We start from the raw sequence: 19,133 nt of genomic DNA, 5'->3' as shown, positions 1-19,133 counted from the left end.
GCACAGGACATAATGTAGGCTAGCAGAAACAGTACACACTATCATTATGATAATACCACAGTAATATTCTACTGTATAACACCATGAAATAGACTGAATAGACTGTATTGAAATAAATAAACATACATACTTTGGGTCTTTTGTGACCTGGGTGTTTAATTTCAGACATTATTCCTATATAGTTCACCCAAAAATGAAAATTGTATGTTTATTTGCTTACCCCCAGGGCATTCAGGATAGATGTAGGTGACTTTGTTTCTTCAGTAGAACACAAACAAAGATTTTTAACTCAAAGCGTTGCAGTCTGTCAGTCATATAATGGCAGCCAATGGGCATAAAATCTTTGAGAGTAAAAAAACATACACAGACAAAGCCAAATGAAACCCTGTGGCTCGTGACGATACATTGAGGTGTTAAGACACAAAACGATCGGTCTGTGCAAGAAACTGAACAGTATTTATATCATTATTTAAAACGCCGGCTGTTGTGAACGTGCTCAATATAGTTGAACGTTGCGGTGGATCAGAGGTAAATAATGATTCGTTTTGTGTCTTATACCTCAATATATCATCATGAGTCGCAGGGTTTAATTTGGTTTTGTCTGTGTATGTTTTTTTTTTACTCTGAAAGATTTGATGCCCATTGATTGCCATTATATGACTGACAGACTGCAACGGTTTGAGTTAAAAATCTTTGTTTGTGTTTTACTAAAGAAACAAAGTCACCTACATCTTGGATGCCCTGGGGGTAAGCAAATAAACATCCAATTTTCATTTTTGGGTGAACTATCTCTTTAAGTATTCTCATTATGTGCAACAATATAACAATTTCTCTCTTTTTTGCATGAAAAATGCCATATGGAGACTTCCAATCTTCTAATGACATGCTCTTCATGAACCTAATGATGAAATAAAAAGCACATTCATCACAACGCTGCTCAATGTTACATCGACAGCAAAAACCCTGCAAACATATGAATATTCAATATAATCACCCAACCCTATCTAGTATCTTTTTGCTTTTGTCACTCCTAAAATGACTTTGACACCAGTGTTCTTAGACTCATCTGCTGCCTCACACATCTAAACAACAAACCGAAAAACCCACGCTGACATTAATAGGACCTGAACTCTCTATACAGCACCATGTTTTAAAGCTCCATCAACGGAATGCAGGTAGACTTCCAGATGAGAAACCACAGTCTGGTCTTGTGTATCTTCAATCCTTTGTTCTCAATCTTTCTACTTTCACAGTGTTTTCTGTTTTCCTTAGGAGCTGTAGTCTCTTGTTGACCTTTCTCAGTACTACACATTTCTTTGATTTTAGAGCGAATCGTGTCTCTCGACGAGCGCTACTGACACAGTGACCCAGCTCTGCTTGCCTCCAAAGACAACGGGAAGCAGATGAAACCATGTCAGACACTGGAAAAAGTACTGACATGCTCAGCGTTAGAAATGACTCGTGTACACACACCGCGTCTCTGCTATTGATTAGCGTGTGACAAGAGGTCCATTTAGAGGTTTTCCACTGCGGGAAAGGTGAGCTTTGTCACGCTTGAGTGTCTTCTAAAGGACCGAAACGCACTTTAGTAAAACATAGACTTCACTTGGGCCCTTGTCAGGATGAAGGTAGTCTATAATACCTGGAGGAAGCTAGCTGTTAGCATTTCTATTCTTGTGACTATCCTGACAACATCTATTGGGAACATGCTAACCAGCAAAACCTGGTTTGCATGGATATAAGAGAAAATGAGAGAGAGAAGACAAAGAATGTGACAAAAGCAAAACAACACAACCAAGCAAAGCAACTTTTTTCCCCATTTACACATCAAACTGAGAGCAGGTGTCCAAAGCACAAGACTTTCGCTCATCAATGCTCCGTATCTTCCTCTGCATGAAAGGCAGTCAGCCTGGCTCAGGTCCGCCACGGAGCTTTTGATGTTTAATTAATGTTCTGTTTGCGGAATATGCAAATGTAAATAAATGTATTAAAAAAAACATACTGTAACTTGCCACCAGCGAAAGCCTGAAAGGACCAAAACATTTACTTTGTCAGAAATAATGAAATAAAGCCAAAGACACGAGCACTACTTCTCGTTCTCTGTACATGTTAATTTATGCATCTTTTCCGCTGAAGACTGGAAAACAATCCTAATGAGTCATAGAGGCCGATAGTGAGACGAGAAGGAGAGAAAAAAGAAAGAAAGATGGATCCAGCACTACAGTTGCCACATATGTGCTGCCAGGGAGTAGGACACACATAGCATTCAGAATAAATGAGAGGGATATTTCTGTACCGTTAAAATGCGCTCAAAATCTGAACCCTGCCAAAACAGCCCTGGATACATGTCCCATAATTAACACACTGTCCAGATCCTGTTTTTTTTTCATTTTCAAGCCTTTTTTAATAACTACTGCAATAATTTTGAGGTGTTTAATGTATTTTAGTTTAAAGTGGAGAGTGGTGCATGAAACTAGCTACCTCTGAATTACTGTACTTGCACAGTATGTACTGTAGTATTTACTTCTTGATTGTTAATGCAGTACAATTGTTAGATATGCCAAGTGTGCACTTTGAAAAATCACACTTGGCAAGGCCTCGAAGAACTGCCAGCTTGTTTTAAATCAGTGGTGTGGGAAAGTTTCGGGTTCTAGAGATGCACTGGTTTTAAATTTTAGTATTGCCAATTTATTCCAGAATTGCACACAAACTGCATTGCAGTCATTTCCCAAAATCTGTGTGGAATTTATACTGTAAATACTGTACCAGGCAGATCAAGGTCAATGTTTGCAATGCTCGAAATATAGGAGGACAAATATGTGGGGGTTTATAAGAATGTATCTCTGAGGGGAACTGACACTGTTTTTTCAATATCTTGAATCTCACAGATATTTAAATTATGTGGCCTCATGGGATGTCCAAATGGGATGTCCAATGGTTGCACAATTTACAAATGCAGTGGGTCATGCAGGTATTGTTCGCCTGCATATTTGGACATCCTAAGCTTTACTACACTGATTTTAGTAGGGAAGTACGCACTTGGACTCAAGGGAGAATGGCAAAGGGATGTGCCACACAAGTACGCAAACATTTTTAAGCAACATAAGCACAATTTTATAAACTTTTTTCTTCCATGGGCAGATTTTTTGTCCACATTCATAGACAAAGACAATCTTTACTGAGCAACTTTGGCAGCATATACAGTAGTCAACATTTAAAGTAGATCAAAAAAGTTCATCAAAGTAGTCCTAAGACAAGAACGGGTATTGTTTTGGTATTATGACAACTTTGACGAAAGGTTGTGATTCAATTTAAATGTTGACTACTGTAGTTTGATGTCAGATATTTGACAGTAACCTTACTGCCCCCTAGTAATGGTTTTCTGCCTGACACTTTAAATATGAGAATGCTCATTTCCACATTTTGAGTTTTTACGTCTGCGTACTTGCATAGATTCTTTTTCTGTCCTTAAGCAGAACAGGGGAACTAACATAGCTCCTAACAAGGGGGCTACATGCATGCATCCATGCAAACAGGTAGCAGGGCAACAACAGGGTCTGAACGATTGGGAAATGATTCATCCAAACAAACAGCACTCGAAAGAAAAAGTAGAGCACCATGACCTCAATTCCCCTCCAAATAGTGCCATGAGGACTGGAGCTGCAGGGAGGGCCACTCCAACCATCCTCCATCACGCAAACAAACACAAGAAGGGACAGAGACAAAGAGGTACAGGTAGAAAAATGACATCAAACCAGCCCTTTGAGGGCCACCTGAAGGAGACCCACAGGTCAGAATTCCAATAAGAAAGGTCAGAGGTTGAACTCTTCCCCCCGCTCGCAACGAGTGGTGTGTCCGGCGGCGGCCCTGAGAAGACGTCACATGGACAAAGACAGACAGAGAGACACACTGGAACAGAAAAAAACAGTTTAAAGACAGCCACAAAAGGACATAAAAGGACAAAGGGGGAAATGACGAGACATTTGAACATGGAAGGACTGGCGTGGACGACTGGCACTGGAGGGGTGAGGACATGAATGAAACATGAAGTCAGTGTTTCATGTGTCATCAGAGCTGATGGCAGAATGAGAACGGCGTGGAAATGAAAGAGAATGAGCACCTTCCACAAGAGTTCCCGGCAGGACACAACCAAACACAAGCAGACATACAATGCTAATTAAACATCTAAATTTACACACAGCAAAACATCTGTGTGCAACTATCCCGCAATTCCCCACACTCACCACAGGGCCCTTGTTGCTTGACAGGGATGTCTGTTTTGGTCCGGCACTCTTCGAGTTTCCTCTCGCAGTCGTTGGTGTATGTCTTGCCGTCTTTTCCGCACAGGGGCTTGTACGTGCCGTCACATTGTATAGGGTCGCAGGAACACCGAAACTCTCCATTTTCCAGCAAACACATGGCGTTGAACTTACAACCGTTCGGACAGCCCCCTGGAGACCGGAGAAACACGTATACATGCGTCAACAATGTGAAGAACGTCAGTAACCGTCCTGCTGCTAATCAACACTGACTAGAGGCATCTCTCTTTCTCTCTGGTTCAATCAGACATCGGATATTGACTCACTCAGGGGTTTTGAATTAATTACCATGCCTGATTATTTAATCAATTATCTAATTCCATTCAGATTGATTTAGGGTGTTTTTTTTTCCCACTCAGAGTTGTGTTAAGCTGTCACAGACGGGCCGCGGTGGTGTGTAATTACAGCAGCCTTTCATCTGTTTGAGAAAATTAAGAGACCTATTATGGTATTGTACAATCTGTGCTTGATTTATGTTTGATTGCATTATCCAACCTATCTTTAAGTATGTGACATACATGCTGATGAAAACGGGCTCGCAGGAAGCTATAGGAATGGAAGTGGAACTGGCTTTACGCCACATGAAACGGCTTACCCAACCCTTTAATTCCACAATGTGACGTATATTTATAACTAAAAAAGAATATTTAATGAGGAAAAATCTAGGGCAAGACTTGATTTCATCCATCGGGAATTGATTGGATTGCGAAAACTGGGAGTTCCGCACAAGAACAGACCTAGAGATTGTGGAGGAGAATTTCACTCCTAACTCTTATGAAAATTAACCATGGTTTTGCTACAAATAAAACCAAAAAACCAAGGCTACTACAGTTAAACTATAGTAACGACAAATTAACTGTGGTTTTGCAACACTAACCGTAGTTTAACCATGGTATTTGTAGTAAATCTGTGGTTATACAAATGGTAGTCAATATGCCAAAAAACATGGTTACTACACTTTCACTATAATAACCCTGGTGAAAAAAACTAGCTAAAACCAGCCTAGGCTGGTTGGCTGGTTTTAGCTGGTCAACCAGCCTGGTTTTAGCTGGTCAGCAGGCTGGTTTTGGAGGGGTTTTGGCCACTTTCCCAGCCTGGCCAGGCTGGTCAGGCTGGTCTTAGCTGGTCAGGCTGGAAAACCACCAGCTAAAACCAACCTGGCCAGGCTGGGAGACCAGCTACCTCCAGCCTAAAGTAGGCTGGTTTTAGCTGTTTTTTTTTTTTCAGCAAAAACCATAAAAAAAAAAAAAAAAAAAAACCATAGTACATTTTCGTAAGGGAAAACACTGCTTTTGTTAGGAAATATCTATAGCCCTGAAGAAACATCCCTCTGTGACACTTTGTAATGTCAGATCAAAAATGTAGCAAGTTTTCACAATGTTTTGTTTTAGCTAATAATAAAAAAAAACATTTCACATCAGCTGCTAGCTAGTTAACCAAATATCACCAAAGATAAAATCAGTGTTGTTTTTGACAACCATCTTAGATTTAGTCTTAGTCTTAGTCTTTTGGACTAAAATGCTTCTTAGTTTTAGTCAAATTTTAGTCACTTCTATATGTGATAGTTTTAGTCCAATTTTAGTCGACGAAAAGTCAAAAAGGTTTTAGTCTAGTTTTAGTCGACGAAAAGTCAAAAAGGTTTTAGTCTAGTTTTAGTCAAAAAAAAGGGAAAAAAGTAGTCTTTTAACAAATTAATGTAGGTCAGTAAGTATTTTACTGTTGAGTAGTGTCACTTATAAATTCTGAAAATAGCAGATCTATAGTTCAACACAATGTGAGCTTCCGGATCGACTATTTTCACCAATAATTACAATAATGAAGGAATGTTTTAGAACATAAAAGACAAACAAGGATGGAATGCTAAAACGGCTTGCCATACTAGTATAGCAAAGAGTATTTAATGCTAAAACGGCTTGCCATAGCGTCAGATACTTTTTAAGTTTTAATTGGCATGCACAATAAGCGGAAATGTCATGCATTTTAAACGTCTGACGGACCACCCACTAACATTTTCGTCTATTCTCGTCTCGTCAACGAAAACTCACACACATCTCGTCATGTTTTAGTCATCAACGAGCCATTTTTATCTCGTCATCGTCTCGTTATCGTCATGAAAAAAAGTGGCGTCAACGAAATGATTTCGTCATCGTCATCGTTGACGAAAACAACACTGAAAACAATGTAAGGTAACCAGATTTCTGAATGGAAATGGGACAATTAAACATGCTTTTAACTTTTAGTTAGCAAACTAACTTTACACTAAGCTTAGTGTACTAGCTTAGCATAGTGCTAACCTGCAATAAACAGCTCTTTGATAAACAAGCTCCATGTGGAATTACTGTGAGACTCTTTATACAAGAACAGACCTAAAAGAGAGTTTACAGTTGATTATAGATGACTATTTTTCTCTTGAAATACTGCTGGTGTAAATATCAATCCACTCCACATTATCATATTCCCTTGGAAGCCGTTTGTAATGTCTAATCAAAAATGTAGCATTTTATCACAATATCGTGTATAATATAACCTCCCTTAAAAAAATAATTTTTAATTTTAGTAAGGGCTTTCTTAGTCAGTAAGCACTGTGTTAAGGTAGGCTAAGCTTTTAGCTAGCTACCAAAATATTACCAAAGTGAAAAATTGTCAAACTAAACATTTCCCTTACTTTGTTTTCATTTAGCCTTTAGTTGGAAAACTAACAGCTAAGTCTACTAGCATAGCAAATTTAAGAAAGATATTCTGATTAGCAACAACATGATACGTTTAATCAGGATCGGAAGGATCTTGAACAAGGATCTTGATTTTTGAGGAAATTTTGAGACAAAAACCACAGAAATTCTATTGGTTTTCACTAAAAATACCATTACGAACATTACAATCCATCAACTTTTAACCATTAAACCATTAAAAATAGTTTTCTGTAGTGTGTTTTGGGACATATTCAATTAGGATTAAGTAGTTATAACAAAAAACAATAAAAGGCGATCAATTACCTGTAGAAACCCTCAGGGTCCATTACAGTTTCCATTATAACCAGTAAAACCGTTACACAGGGATAGAGAATAAAGATCATGTTTACCCTCAACAGAGCCTATTGTAATGCTTATTTTTAAATAAAAATGATGGCAATAATAGCAAATAACACATATTACATTAACACTAATGATGTGAGTGATACATTTTGATTCACATATTGACTGAGCACACATGTTAACACGCTAGACATGTATCTAACAAAGTAAGACATTCATCGGAGACAAATGCTATCATTTCTCCAGTTACACCGGCACAGAAACAGTTGCTCTGTACTGGGACAACAGTGGCCCACAAATAACACCACTATCGCTCACGGCACAAACACAGTTCAGACACAGGCACACACACATACACACTAAGCCAGCGTTCGCGCACTATCACAGCTGAACACACACTCTCTCTGCGCTTTGCCACAGGGCTTCAGAGCGAAAGCAGGGACGATCTTTTCATCACCCGTGAAGATACAGTCTTGCCACAATACACCTGCCAGAGCCCGACAGGCAAATTGGATTTGTGGAGATTGGTATCGTGTAGGCATGACAGTACTGCTAACCTGACTTAATTTGTCCAGAGCCTCCTCACCGCAGCCATGACAAAATAAATCAAATGCGGCCGTAGGGCTCCTTTATCAGACACGAGCATGAGCTCCTGGGAGTCTATGACATCTCTGCTGTAGGAGGAACTCACCTTTCTCCTTGCAGCTGCCTGAAGAAACCTTCTTGAGCTCCAGGTTGTTCTGCAGGGCTGTCCGCTCCATCTGACACTCGCTATCGTAAGTTTGGCCGTCGCTGGCGCAGATGGGTGTGCTGTCGGGCGGGCAGGAATCGGCGGGGGCGAAGGTAAACTGCTTGTAGGTCTTGGGGTTCACCCGACAGGCCACACTCAAGCTGTTCAGAGTGTCACTGCAAGGATCTGAGAATGAGAGTGGAAAAAAAAAGAGTCAGATCCAGGTAATTCATGATTGATTGTTTGATTTCAATGTCTTCTGCTGATACACTTGAGGTCAGAAGTTTACATCCTCCTTTCAGAATCTGCAACATGTTAATTATTTTACCAAAATAAGAGGTGTCATACAAAATACATGACCTGAATAAGATATTTCACATTAAAGATAATTACATATGTGACCCTGGACCACAAAACCAGTCATAAGGTTAAATTTTACAAAACTGAGATGTATACATCATATGAATACTCAATAAATAAGCTTTCTATTGATGTATGGTTTGTTAGGATAGGACAATATTTGGTCGAGATACATCTATTTGAAAATCTGGAATCTGAGGGTGCAAAAAAATCAAAATACTGAGAAAATCACCTTTAAAGTTGTCCAAATTAGGTTCTTAACCATGCATATTACTAATCAAAAATTACATTTTGATATATTTACAGTAGGAATTTTACAAAGAATCATCATGGAACATGATCTTTACTTAATTTCCTAATGATTTTTGGCATAAAAGAAAAATCTAAAATGTTGACCCATGCAATGTATTTTTGGCTATTGCTACAAATATACCCCAGCGACTTAAGACTGGTTTTGTGGTCCAGGGTCACATATAGTCCACAAGAGAAAATAATAGTTTCATCCTCGTTCAAAAGTTTACATCCTCTTGATTCTTAATACTGTGTTCATTCCTGAATGATCCAAAGTTGTGTTGTTGTTTTTTTTTGTTGTTCATGAGTCCCTTGTTTGTCCTGAACAGTTGTTCTTCAACAAAATCCTTCAGGTCCACGAAATTCTTAGGTTTTTCAGCATTTTTGTTTATTTGAAGCCTTTCCAACAATGACTATGATTTTGAGGTCCATCTTTTCACATTGAGGGCAACTGAGGGACTCATATGCAACTATTACAAAAGGTTCAAATGCTCACTGATGCTCCAGAATGAAAAAACGATGCATTAAGAGCCGGAATGGAAAGTATACATTTTTCTTATTTTGCCTGAATATCATATTTGTTCATTTAGTACAACCCTTCAGAGGCTACAGAAGATACTTACATGTTTCCCAGAAGACAAAACAAATACCCTGATCTTCAAATTCAAAAGGCTCTTAATGCATGTTTTTTTTTCCTTCTGGGGCATCAGTGAGGGTTTGAACCTTCTGTAATAGTTGCATATGAGTCCATCAGTTGTCCTTAGTGTAGTGTAGTCATTGTTGGAAAGGGTTCAAATACACAAAAATACTGGAAAACCAAAGAATTTGTGGGACCTGAAGGATTTTTCTGAAGAACAGCAGGCAGTTTAACTGTTCAAGTAAAAACACAGTTTTAAGAATCACGGGGATGTAAACTTTTGAACAGGGTAATTTTTATAAATTCAACTAATATTTTCTCTTGTGAACTATATCTTTTATGTGAAATATCTCATGCATTTTGTATGATCCCTCTTTTTTTGCTAAAATAGTTAACATTTTGCAGATTCTGAAAGGGGGATGTAAACTTTCGACCTCAACTGTATAATGTTGATAATCAGCTTGCTAGACAAATATTCCCATAATGTCACCAAACACTACCAAAGATTTCTTTGTTTCTTTTATATGTTTTTATATTTCATCAAAAATGTAATTTGTGTTCCAAAGATGAACAAAGGTTATACGGGTTTAGAACAACATGATTAATGTAATTAATGACAGCATTTTCATTAAATTCTATAAGTAAGCCACCAAAAAATTCATTTTCATCACATTCATTTCAGAATGGAAACTAACAACTAGCATCCATATCTCTTCTGCAATATTGTTTATTAAATCATTGCAAAACTAAAAGCAAGTTGGGTCAAATGTTTTTTATAAGGAAATCAGTTCTTATTCACATCTCCAACCCTTAAAATAACAGTAACGACAGGGAGAAAAATGTAACACGAGCCAAACTCAGACACATATCGCCCACATAAGCACTTCAGCTTAATATCAGGCTATTCAATTTTGGTCTTGCAGAGTTTTACCATTTAACACTAGCATTCAAAAGTATTTCAGTTTTAAAATCCATACTTTTATCCAACAAGGAAACATCATTGATCAAAAGTGATAGTAAAGAAATACAAAATACATATAATACATAACACATATTTTTATTTCAAATAAATGTTGTTCTTTTGAACTTTCTATTGATCAAAGAACCTTGAAAAAAAGTATCCCAGTTTTCACAAAAATATTAAGCTACGCAGCTGTTGACAGCATTGATGACAACAATAAACAGTACTTGAGCAGCAAATCAGCTTTGCCATCACAGAATTGCATTGCACTTTAAAATATATTCAAACTGAAAAGTTATTTTAAATTGTAATAATCTTTCACAACTGTTCTACTGTTTTTATAATTAAAAAAAGCAGCCTTGGTGAGCATAAGAGACTTCTTTCAAAAACATTCATAAATATGATCAACCCCAAACTTTTGTACATATAATTTCCAAGAAGACCTTGTTTAGCTTGTTTTATTAAAGTTGGACTTAGGACAGCATACCTCCAGTACAAGAGTTTTCTATCTGAGCGCATGCCTTAACCACTACTCTACAGCAACAATGCCATTTTTTGACTAGAATATTCTCCTTTTTTCAAAGCATCTTCTAGGCACTATTGACGGAGCTGTTGTCAGTGGTGTGTCATTTATTGGGAAGAAATGCTGAAATGTGAAAGGATAAGGGTGACAGCTGACGGGACGGGAGTGATGAGTATGTGGGAGCTGATGGGTCTTTGTGGCTGCAGGGGGCTCCGGGCCCTGGCCCTGTATGGCAAGATCATAATTGTAATAGAAATGCCAGGATGGTTATTGAAATAAGTGTGACAGTTTCGCCAGCCTCCACACTTTTCAGAAACAAGACGGCACAAAGGACTTATCAGCCGGTATCGTGCTAAGACAATGCCGAGCCGCGAGCGAGTCGCACAACCGAGGGAGAGAAAGAAGAGCGGAGACAGAGAGAAAAAAAAGGACAAGAGAGACAGAGACAGAAAGGACAGAGGAAATTAGACAAGAAAGACAAAACACGTAAACAAAACAATGAACGAGAGGAGAGGAAGAACACAGGCGAATAAAGAGAGCAAGAAAATGGGAACAAAATAAGCGGGAAATGAAGACAAAGCCACAGAGATAGAGAGACATCAGGAAAGCAAATAACACACAGATGGACACATGCACACTAGGGATGTATAAAACAACATATTTTCAGAATCAACTAGCCAGAGGCTTTTTCCTGAACGACTAGTCAACTAATTAGGCTAGAAATTGACTAGTCAGCTACCAACCCACCCTAAATCCAAACAAATCAAATACTTCCATCAATTAATCAACCAATCAAATCAATTCATTTTTAAACAGTATTTTTGTCGCTTTCTTGTTTAACAAGAAAAAAATCTAAGCATTCTTACAACAAGATAAATTTACTTGAGAAACCAAAATTATCTTGTTTTTAGAGTGTGGTTTTCTGAGATAAAATAAAATAAAATAAAACATAAAAAACGCATTTGCTATTATTGTTATTAATAGTTTTGATTCTCATTATCATTTCTTAGGGTTGTTTAAATGAAAAACAATATTGAAAAATAAGACAAAACAAAAATAATGATTACTGTTGTTTTTCCAAGTACATTTGTGCATTGACAAGATTATTTTTGCTTTTCAATAATAATTAAACAATTTATTATTTTATTTTATTTTAAGGTTACAGTCAGTTAAGTAAACCCATCCTGATTGCACACAAATCAAACCCAATAGTTCTAGCACAAAATAATAATAATAATAATAATAATAAAATTCATGAATGAACTGTTTTTCTGAAAATCAAGACAACTATAATGATTATTTTTGTTTTTCAGAATAAATTGTTCTTGTTTTAAGGCTGTTAATAATAATAATAATAATAATAATAATAATAACAATAAATACATGAATGAATGAATAAATGAATGAATGAATTAATAAAAAAAACAAGACACCAATGATTTTTATTGCTGCTTAGATTAAATTCTTGTTTTAAGACTGATAATAATAATAATAATAAAATGTATAATGATAATAATAATACATAAATACATGAATGAATGAATGAATGAATGAATTGTTTTTGTGAAAACAAGATGACAATAATGATTATTTTTGCTTCTCAGACTAAAAATTTCTTGTTTTAAGGCTGTTTAATAATAATAATAATAATAAACATACTAATAATAACAATAAAACAATAAAACAACAAATAAATACATGAATGAATGAATTGTTTTTCTGAAAAACAAGACAACAATAATTATATTTTTTTTTGGCTTTTTTCTCAGAATAAAATGTTCTTTTTTAAGGCTGTTAATAATAATAATAATAATAATAATAATAACAATAAATGAATGAATGAATGAATGAACGAATACATGAATGAATGAATGAATTAATTAATTAAAAAACAAGACAACAATGATTTTTATTGCTGCTTAGAATAAAAAAAGTCTTGTTTTAAGACTGATAATAATAATAATAATAATAATAATAAAATGTATAATGATAATAATAATAAATAAATACATGAATGAATGAATGAATTGTTTTTGTGAAAACAAGATGACAATAATGATTATTTTTGCTTCTCAGTCTAAAAATTTCTTGTTTTAAGGCTGTTTAATAATAATAATAATAATAATAATAATAATAAAATAAATACATGAATGAATGAAATGTTTTTCTGAAAAACAAGACAACAATAATTATATTTTTTTGGCTTTTTTTCTCAGAATAAAATGTTCTTGTTTTAAGGCTGTTAATAATAATAATAATAATAATAATAATAATAATAATAATAATAATAATAATAATAATAATAATAATAATAACAACAATAATAACAATAACAACAAATACATGAATGTATGAATGAATTAATTGTTTTTGTGAAAACAAGACAACACTAATGATTAATTTTGCTTCTCAGACTAAAATTTTCTTGTTTTAAGGCTGTTTAATAATAATAATAAATAACAAAAATAACATTGACAATTATAATAATAAAATATATAATAATAATAATAATAATAATAATAACAAATAAATACATTAATGAATGGATGAATGAATTGTTTTTTAAAAAACAAGATAACAATAATGATTATTTTTTTATAATTATGATTAAAAATTTCTTGTTTTAAGGCTGTTCATAATAATAATAATAATAATAAAATGTTTAATGATAATAATAATAATAATAAATACATGTATGAATGAATTAATTGTTTTTCTGAAATCAAGACAACAACCATTAACTAAACTATCTAACTAAAATAAATAAATAAATACATGAATATTCTGAATAATAATAATAATAATAATAATAATAAATACATGTATGAATGAATTAATGTTTTTTTTGAAAAACAACAATGATTATTTTTGCTTCTCGGATTAACATTTTCTTGTTTTAAGGCTGTTAATAATAATATGGTAGTTCTTTTCCCCTAACATAAATTTATCTGATGTTGAGGATGTTAAATTATTTTTCCTGGAAAACAAAACCAAAAAACACAAATTAAGAAAAGTAATATTTACAGTGACGGACAGTACAACATGACCTATAGACATTTTGAAGGTCATATTTCTTATCGTCTTATTTAAAATATAAATTTGACAAAGTTTAATGTTACAGTCCATTAAGTGAGCGCATCCTAAATGCACACAAATCAATTATTAGTTGTAAAGCTCTGAATTAAAAGCAAATACACAAGCATTAAGCATAAAAGCCCAGGGAGAGATGCAGGCTGACAAAAAGTGATGTTGCCAGGTCAGGGACTGGTGTATACTAACACAATAATAGGACGGCTCTCAAAGGAGGGGAGTATGGAGCTCGACCAAAAGGGTCCAGCACAATGCGGGCAGCGCCTCCAACAACATCTCGCCACGCAAGCCAGCCATTACCACTGGAGAAACCATTAGCTCCCATTAAGAGAGGCCGGCTGGAGCCAGCATTCAGTGTATCGCTGCCTAACAGTGCCATGCAGGGGTGGCTGTAATTAGCCAGGCACGCTGAGCCCCGCTCCAGCAGGGAGTGTGTGTGAGGCCGCTCCATTAGTCCAGACTCTGTATCTGTGTGCCTGACAGTTGCTGGCCAAGACCTTAATGCATGTGTTGGAGGAACAGTAGCTGTAGCTGCGCTTTACGGGAATGAATGTGTATACAGAGCCGGCCAAAAATGTGTCTGAGTGTGCTTTGAAATAACAGTGGCCCGTGTCCTGCTGTACGACTGATTGTGGGTTTGTTTGTTTTGTTCCTCAATTCTCTGGGTAGAACAAAATGTATCGCAACACTGCAAGATAAAAAAAAAATATAATAATACTTGAAAAAAAAAAGAAAATAAATTTGTCTTTTACGTTTCAGGAAAAAATATACACAATAAATTGTCTTGGGATGCCAAAACAATGTTGTTTTTAGGATGTTTTGATGTTTTTACAAGACAAAACGACATTAACGATTATACTTTAATTTCTACGATGAAATATTTTGTTTTTCTACCAAACGTCTTGTCTTCTAAGGTTGTTTAGATGTTTTCTTGGAAAACAAAAATAATGGTTATTTTTGTTTCTCAAGTAAATTTATTTTATTTTAGGCATGTTTACACGTTTTCTTAAAAAAGGCAAAACATAGTGAATATTTTTTGCTTCACAAGTAAATTTATCTTCTTTTAAGCATGTTTTGACATCTTAAAAAAACAAGAAAAATTGATTATTTTTTTGTTACTTAAGTAAACTGATTTTATTTGAATGATATTTCCTGAAAACAAGACAAAAATGATGATAATTATTGCTTCTCGGGTAAAAATGTTTTTGTTTTAAGGATAGGCATGTTTACAATTGTTTTCCAGAGAAAAAGACAAAAAATAGCGTTCATTTTTGCTTCACAAGTAAATTTGTCCTCTTTAAGGTTGTTTAGAAGTTCTCTTGGAGAACAAGCCAAAACAAAAATATTGATAATTTGTGTTTTTAAAGTAAGTTTATCTTATTTTAGACATGTTTACAAATGTTTTCCAGAAAAAAACAAAAGTCATTATTTTTGCTTCACAAGTAAATTTGTCCTCTTAAAGGTTGATTAGAAGCTCTCTTGGAGAACAAGACAAAACAAAAATATTGATAATTGATATTTTTAAAGTAAGTTTATCTTATTTTAGGCAGGTTTACAAATGTTTTCCTGAAATAAAGACAAAAAAATTGTGCTTATTTTTGCTTCACAAGCAAATTTGTCCTCTTTAAGGTTGATTAGAAGTTCTCTTGGAGAACAAGACAAAACAAAAATATTGATAATTTATGTTTACATGTTTACAAATGTTTTTTCAGAAATAGTGATTATTTTTTGCTTCACAAGTAAACTGATCATCTTTTAAGCATGTATTGACATTTTCTTAAAAAAAAGAAGAAAGAAATAGATTATTTTTGTTACTTAGTAAACTGAACTAATTTGAAGGATATTTAAACATGTTTTCCTAAAAACAAGACAAAAAGTAATAATTCTAAATATAAAATTGTTTGTTTTAGAGATGTTTAAATGTATTTGTTTTTAAAAACACACAACAGCAATGAATAACTTAAAGACACCATCCTTTTTGAAGTATCTTTATAAATGTTTTCTTGAAAAACAGAAATAAAATAATGTTTACTTTAGCTTCACAAGTAAATATATCCTATTTTAAGGTTGTTTAGATGTTTTCTTGGAGAACAAGACAAAACAAAAATATTGATACTTTATGTTTTTAGAGTAAGTTTATCTTATTTTAGGCATGTTTACATATGTTTTCCTGAAAAATAGTGATTATTTTTGTTTCACAAGTCAAGTCAATCTTTCTGTAAGCATGCTTGACATTTTTTTTTTGAAAAAAAAAAAAAAAAAAAAACAATATATATTTTTGTTACTTAAGTAAACTGATCTTATTTGAAGGATATTTAAATATGTTTTCCTAAAAACAAGACAAAAATAATAATTATTTAAATAATAATAATTATTGCTTCTCAAATTAGAATGTTTGTGTTTTAAGGATGTTTCAATGTTTTCCTGAAAAACGAAACAAAAACACCAAGGAGGGCAGACAGCAACTCAGAATCTACCTTAAAAAACGCCACGATTATTTTAGTTTCTCAAGTAAATTTATCTTGTTTTAGACATTTTTACATATTTTTTAAAAAAAAATTGTGATTATTTTTGCTTCCCATGTGAATTTATCTTTTTTTAAGCATGCTTTGACATTTTCTTTAAAAGAACAAGTAGAAAAAATATTATTTTTGTTACTTACGTAAACAGATTTTATTTCAAGGATATTTAAATTTGTTTTCCTGAAAAAAAGTCAAAAATAATAACTATTTAAATAATAATAATCATTGCTTCTCAAATAAAAAAGTTTGTGTTTCAAGGATGTTTCAATGTTTTTTTCAACAAAAACAATGAGGGCAGACAAGCAATTCCATCCTAACCTATCCTTTTTAAAAGCATCTTTATAAATGTTTTCTTGGAAACAGACATATTTGCTTCGCAAGTATATTTATCCTCTTTTAAGGATGTTTATATGTTGCCTCGCAAAACAAAAATAATGAATACTTCTTTTTCTCAATTAATGTATGTTTAAATATTTTTCAATTAAGAAACTGCTTATATGCAGTGAAAGTTAGTACTAAAACATGACTTAACTTTTGTTGTATAGACACTTTAGAGGTCAGATTTCTTTTTCTGTCGTATTTCATATCATACTTATGTCTTATTTTACCACAATACAAGTCAACTCAGTCTTAAAAATACCATTTGCATGTGCTGACTGAATCAGAGTAAGTAACCGCAAGGATGGTGTCTCTAAGTTCGACTTAGAGTTGCTGGCTATCCTCCTTGGTGCTTTGTACTCTCGAGGGGGTTAAAATAAAAGACACTTTCCCAAGAGCCGCAGAGAAACATACTCCACACGTCCTCTGGGACCCGGGGCATTCATCCAGCCCGGCCGCCCAGAGAGCCATCATTTACAAGAGGTGACTTCCCTCTGAGTCTGTCTGCCTCGCTCTGCCGCAGGAAACACCACAATGTCACACACCCCACAAAAAGACTTGCTTTCAGAAAGTTTAGGGGAAAAATACAGCCAAAATCATCTTCAGAAAGGTTATTTTTGTCTTGTCTCTTAGTAGAAAAAAATACCTCAACGTTCATAAAACACTTGAGAAGCAAAACTGCACCGGATAATGAAACTTGTTTTCAGAGAAAATATTTTCAATTACGTCTATGTTTCCATCCCCATGGGCAAAAACCTCTCTAACTTTTGTTAGATTTGCACACTGGAACAATTCCAGTGCCAATGAAGTAAGAAAAAATGGACTTAATTTTAAAACAAACTCTTTGAAGACAAGTCTCACTATCTTACACAAAGTAAATTGACCTTTTTTAACTGAAAAACAATTTTTTAGATTAGAGACTGTGGATCATCTAACCGTGCTGCATTTTTTAACAAGATAAAACCATCAAGTCGAGTAAATAAAACTGGGTACACCAGAACAAATATATGGAGGCAGCTGAAACTTTCTGCTAACGTGCCAGTCTGGGGGGCACTTTATTGACTTCTCTTAAAAATGTGAATGTGTCCAGACTTCATCATGGAGTACAGACGAATAAAAGAGATCAAAATAAAACTCTGAAATGTCAGAGAGGGGCGGAATAAGCTGAATAAAGAATCTGACAGCTCGTCAGGCAGCGTGGAAGGGAAATGTCATTAGGCAGTCCAGAGTGGGAAAGGGGGCTTTTCATGAACGACACGCTGTCCTCCTGACTCAAACTCCCCACTAACATGAAACAGCCAGGATTTAATCAAAGAAGAAGAGCTCAAAAATCCAGACAGTTAGCATGGTGAAGTCTGATGTGACAGGAGCTTTCAGCAGAATAATTGATCTGTTGAATTTTTTACTCAAAAATCATCCACAGTACTTTTTAACAGGCATTCAGAATCAAAATTCGCATTTTATTATTTTTATTATCCTTTATTTTATATTATGTTCTTTGTTGTTGTATTTACAAGTACACTGGAAGCTTCTTTACTAAGAAACATTCCTTCCCTGGCAGTAAAGCTCTTTTTGATTTCTTTCAAGTAATATAACAAGAAAAGTGCTACTCATCATTTTAATTTAATTGGTAACACTTTACAGTAAGGTTCATTAGTTAACATTAGTGAACTATATTAGTTAACATGACCTAAGAATGAACAATACTTCTAGAGGACTTATTATTCTTAGTTAATGCACTGTGAACTAACATGAACAAACAATGAACGACTGTATTTTTATTAACTAACATTAAAAAAGATAAATAGTGTAATAAATGTACTGTTCGTCGTTCATTTGTTAACATATGACACCTTATTGTAAAGTGTTACAATTTAATTTAATCTAATACCTAATGCCAAAGTTACTTTTCTGCTTTCTATCTGTTTGAAATGATGGAAAAGTTTAAAGCAGTGTTAAAATGTAAAACCAAAATGTCAAATATAAAATTATATATATATATATATATATATATATATATATATACACATATCATAATATTCCATCATAATAATCATAGGAATAATGAATAATAGCATTATTGTTTAAATAATATGTAAAAAATATATATATATACTATTATGATTATGGAATATAATAATAATAATATATCTAATAATAATAATAATAATATATAAAATAATATAACAAATTACTGTTTATCATTTTATTATTTACTATTTATTATGTATATTATTATATTATTTATTTATTTGTTTGTTTGTTTACTGAATTTAACATGGTTGTCTTT

The 19,133-nt window shown here is 34.0% G+C and overlaps 1 protein-coding gene across 1 annotated transcript in view; it reads right to left on the bottom strand.

Annotated features, from left to right (window-relative positions):
* Window positions 1-19,133, bottom strand: part of LOC141290563 (agrin-like) — a 154,789-nt gene that overhangs the window by 99,814 nt on the left and 35,842 nt on the right. Inside the window, exons 2-3 of the mRNA XM_073822683.1 lie at window positions 8,043-8,267; window positions 4,245-4,451 (exon numbers count right to left, since the gene is read on the bottom strand). Coding sequence (XP_073678784.1) covers window positions 4,245-4,451; window positions 8,043-8,267 — 432 coding nt within the window. The remainder of the gene's footprint in view (window positions 1-4,244; window positions 4,452-8,042; window positions 8,268-19,133) is intronic.

The sequence above is a fragment of the Garra rufa genome, chromosome 18 (genome assembly GCF_049309525.1).
Source record: "Garra rufa chromosome 18, GarRuf1.0, whole genome shotgun sequence".
Lineage (NCBI taxonomy): Eukaryota > Metazoa > Chordata > Actinopteri > Cypriniformes > Cyprinidae > Garra > Garra rufa.
Note: the sequence above shows the minus strand (reverse complement) of the source record. Positions and strands in the feature narration are given on the sequence as shown.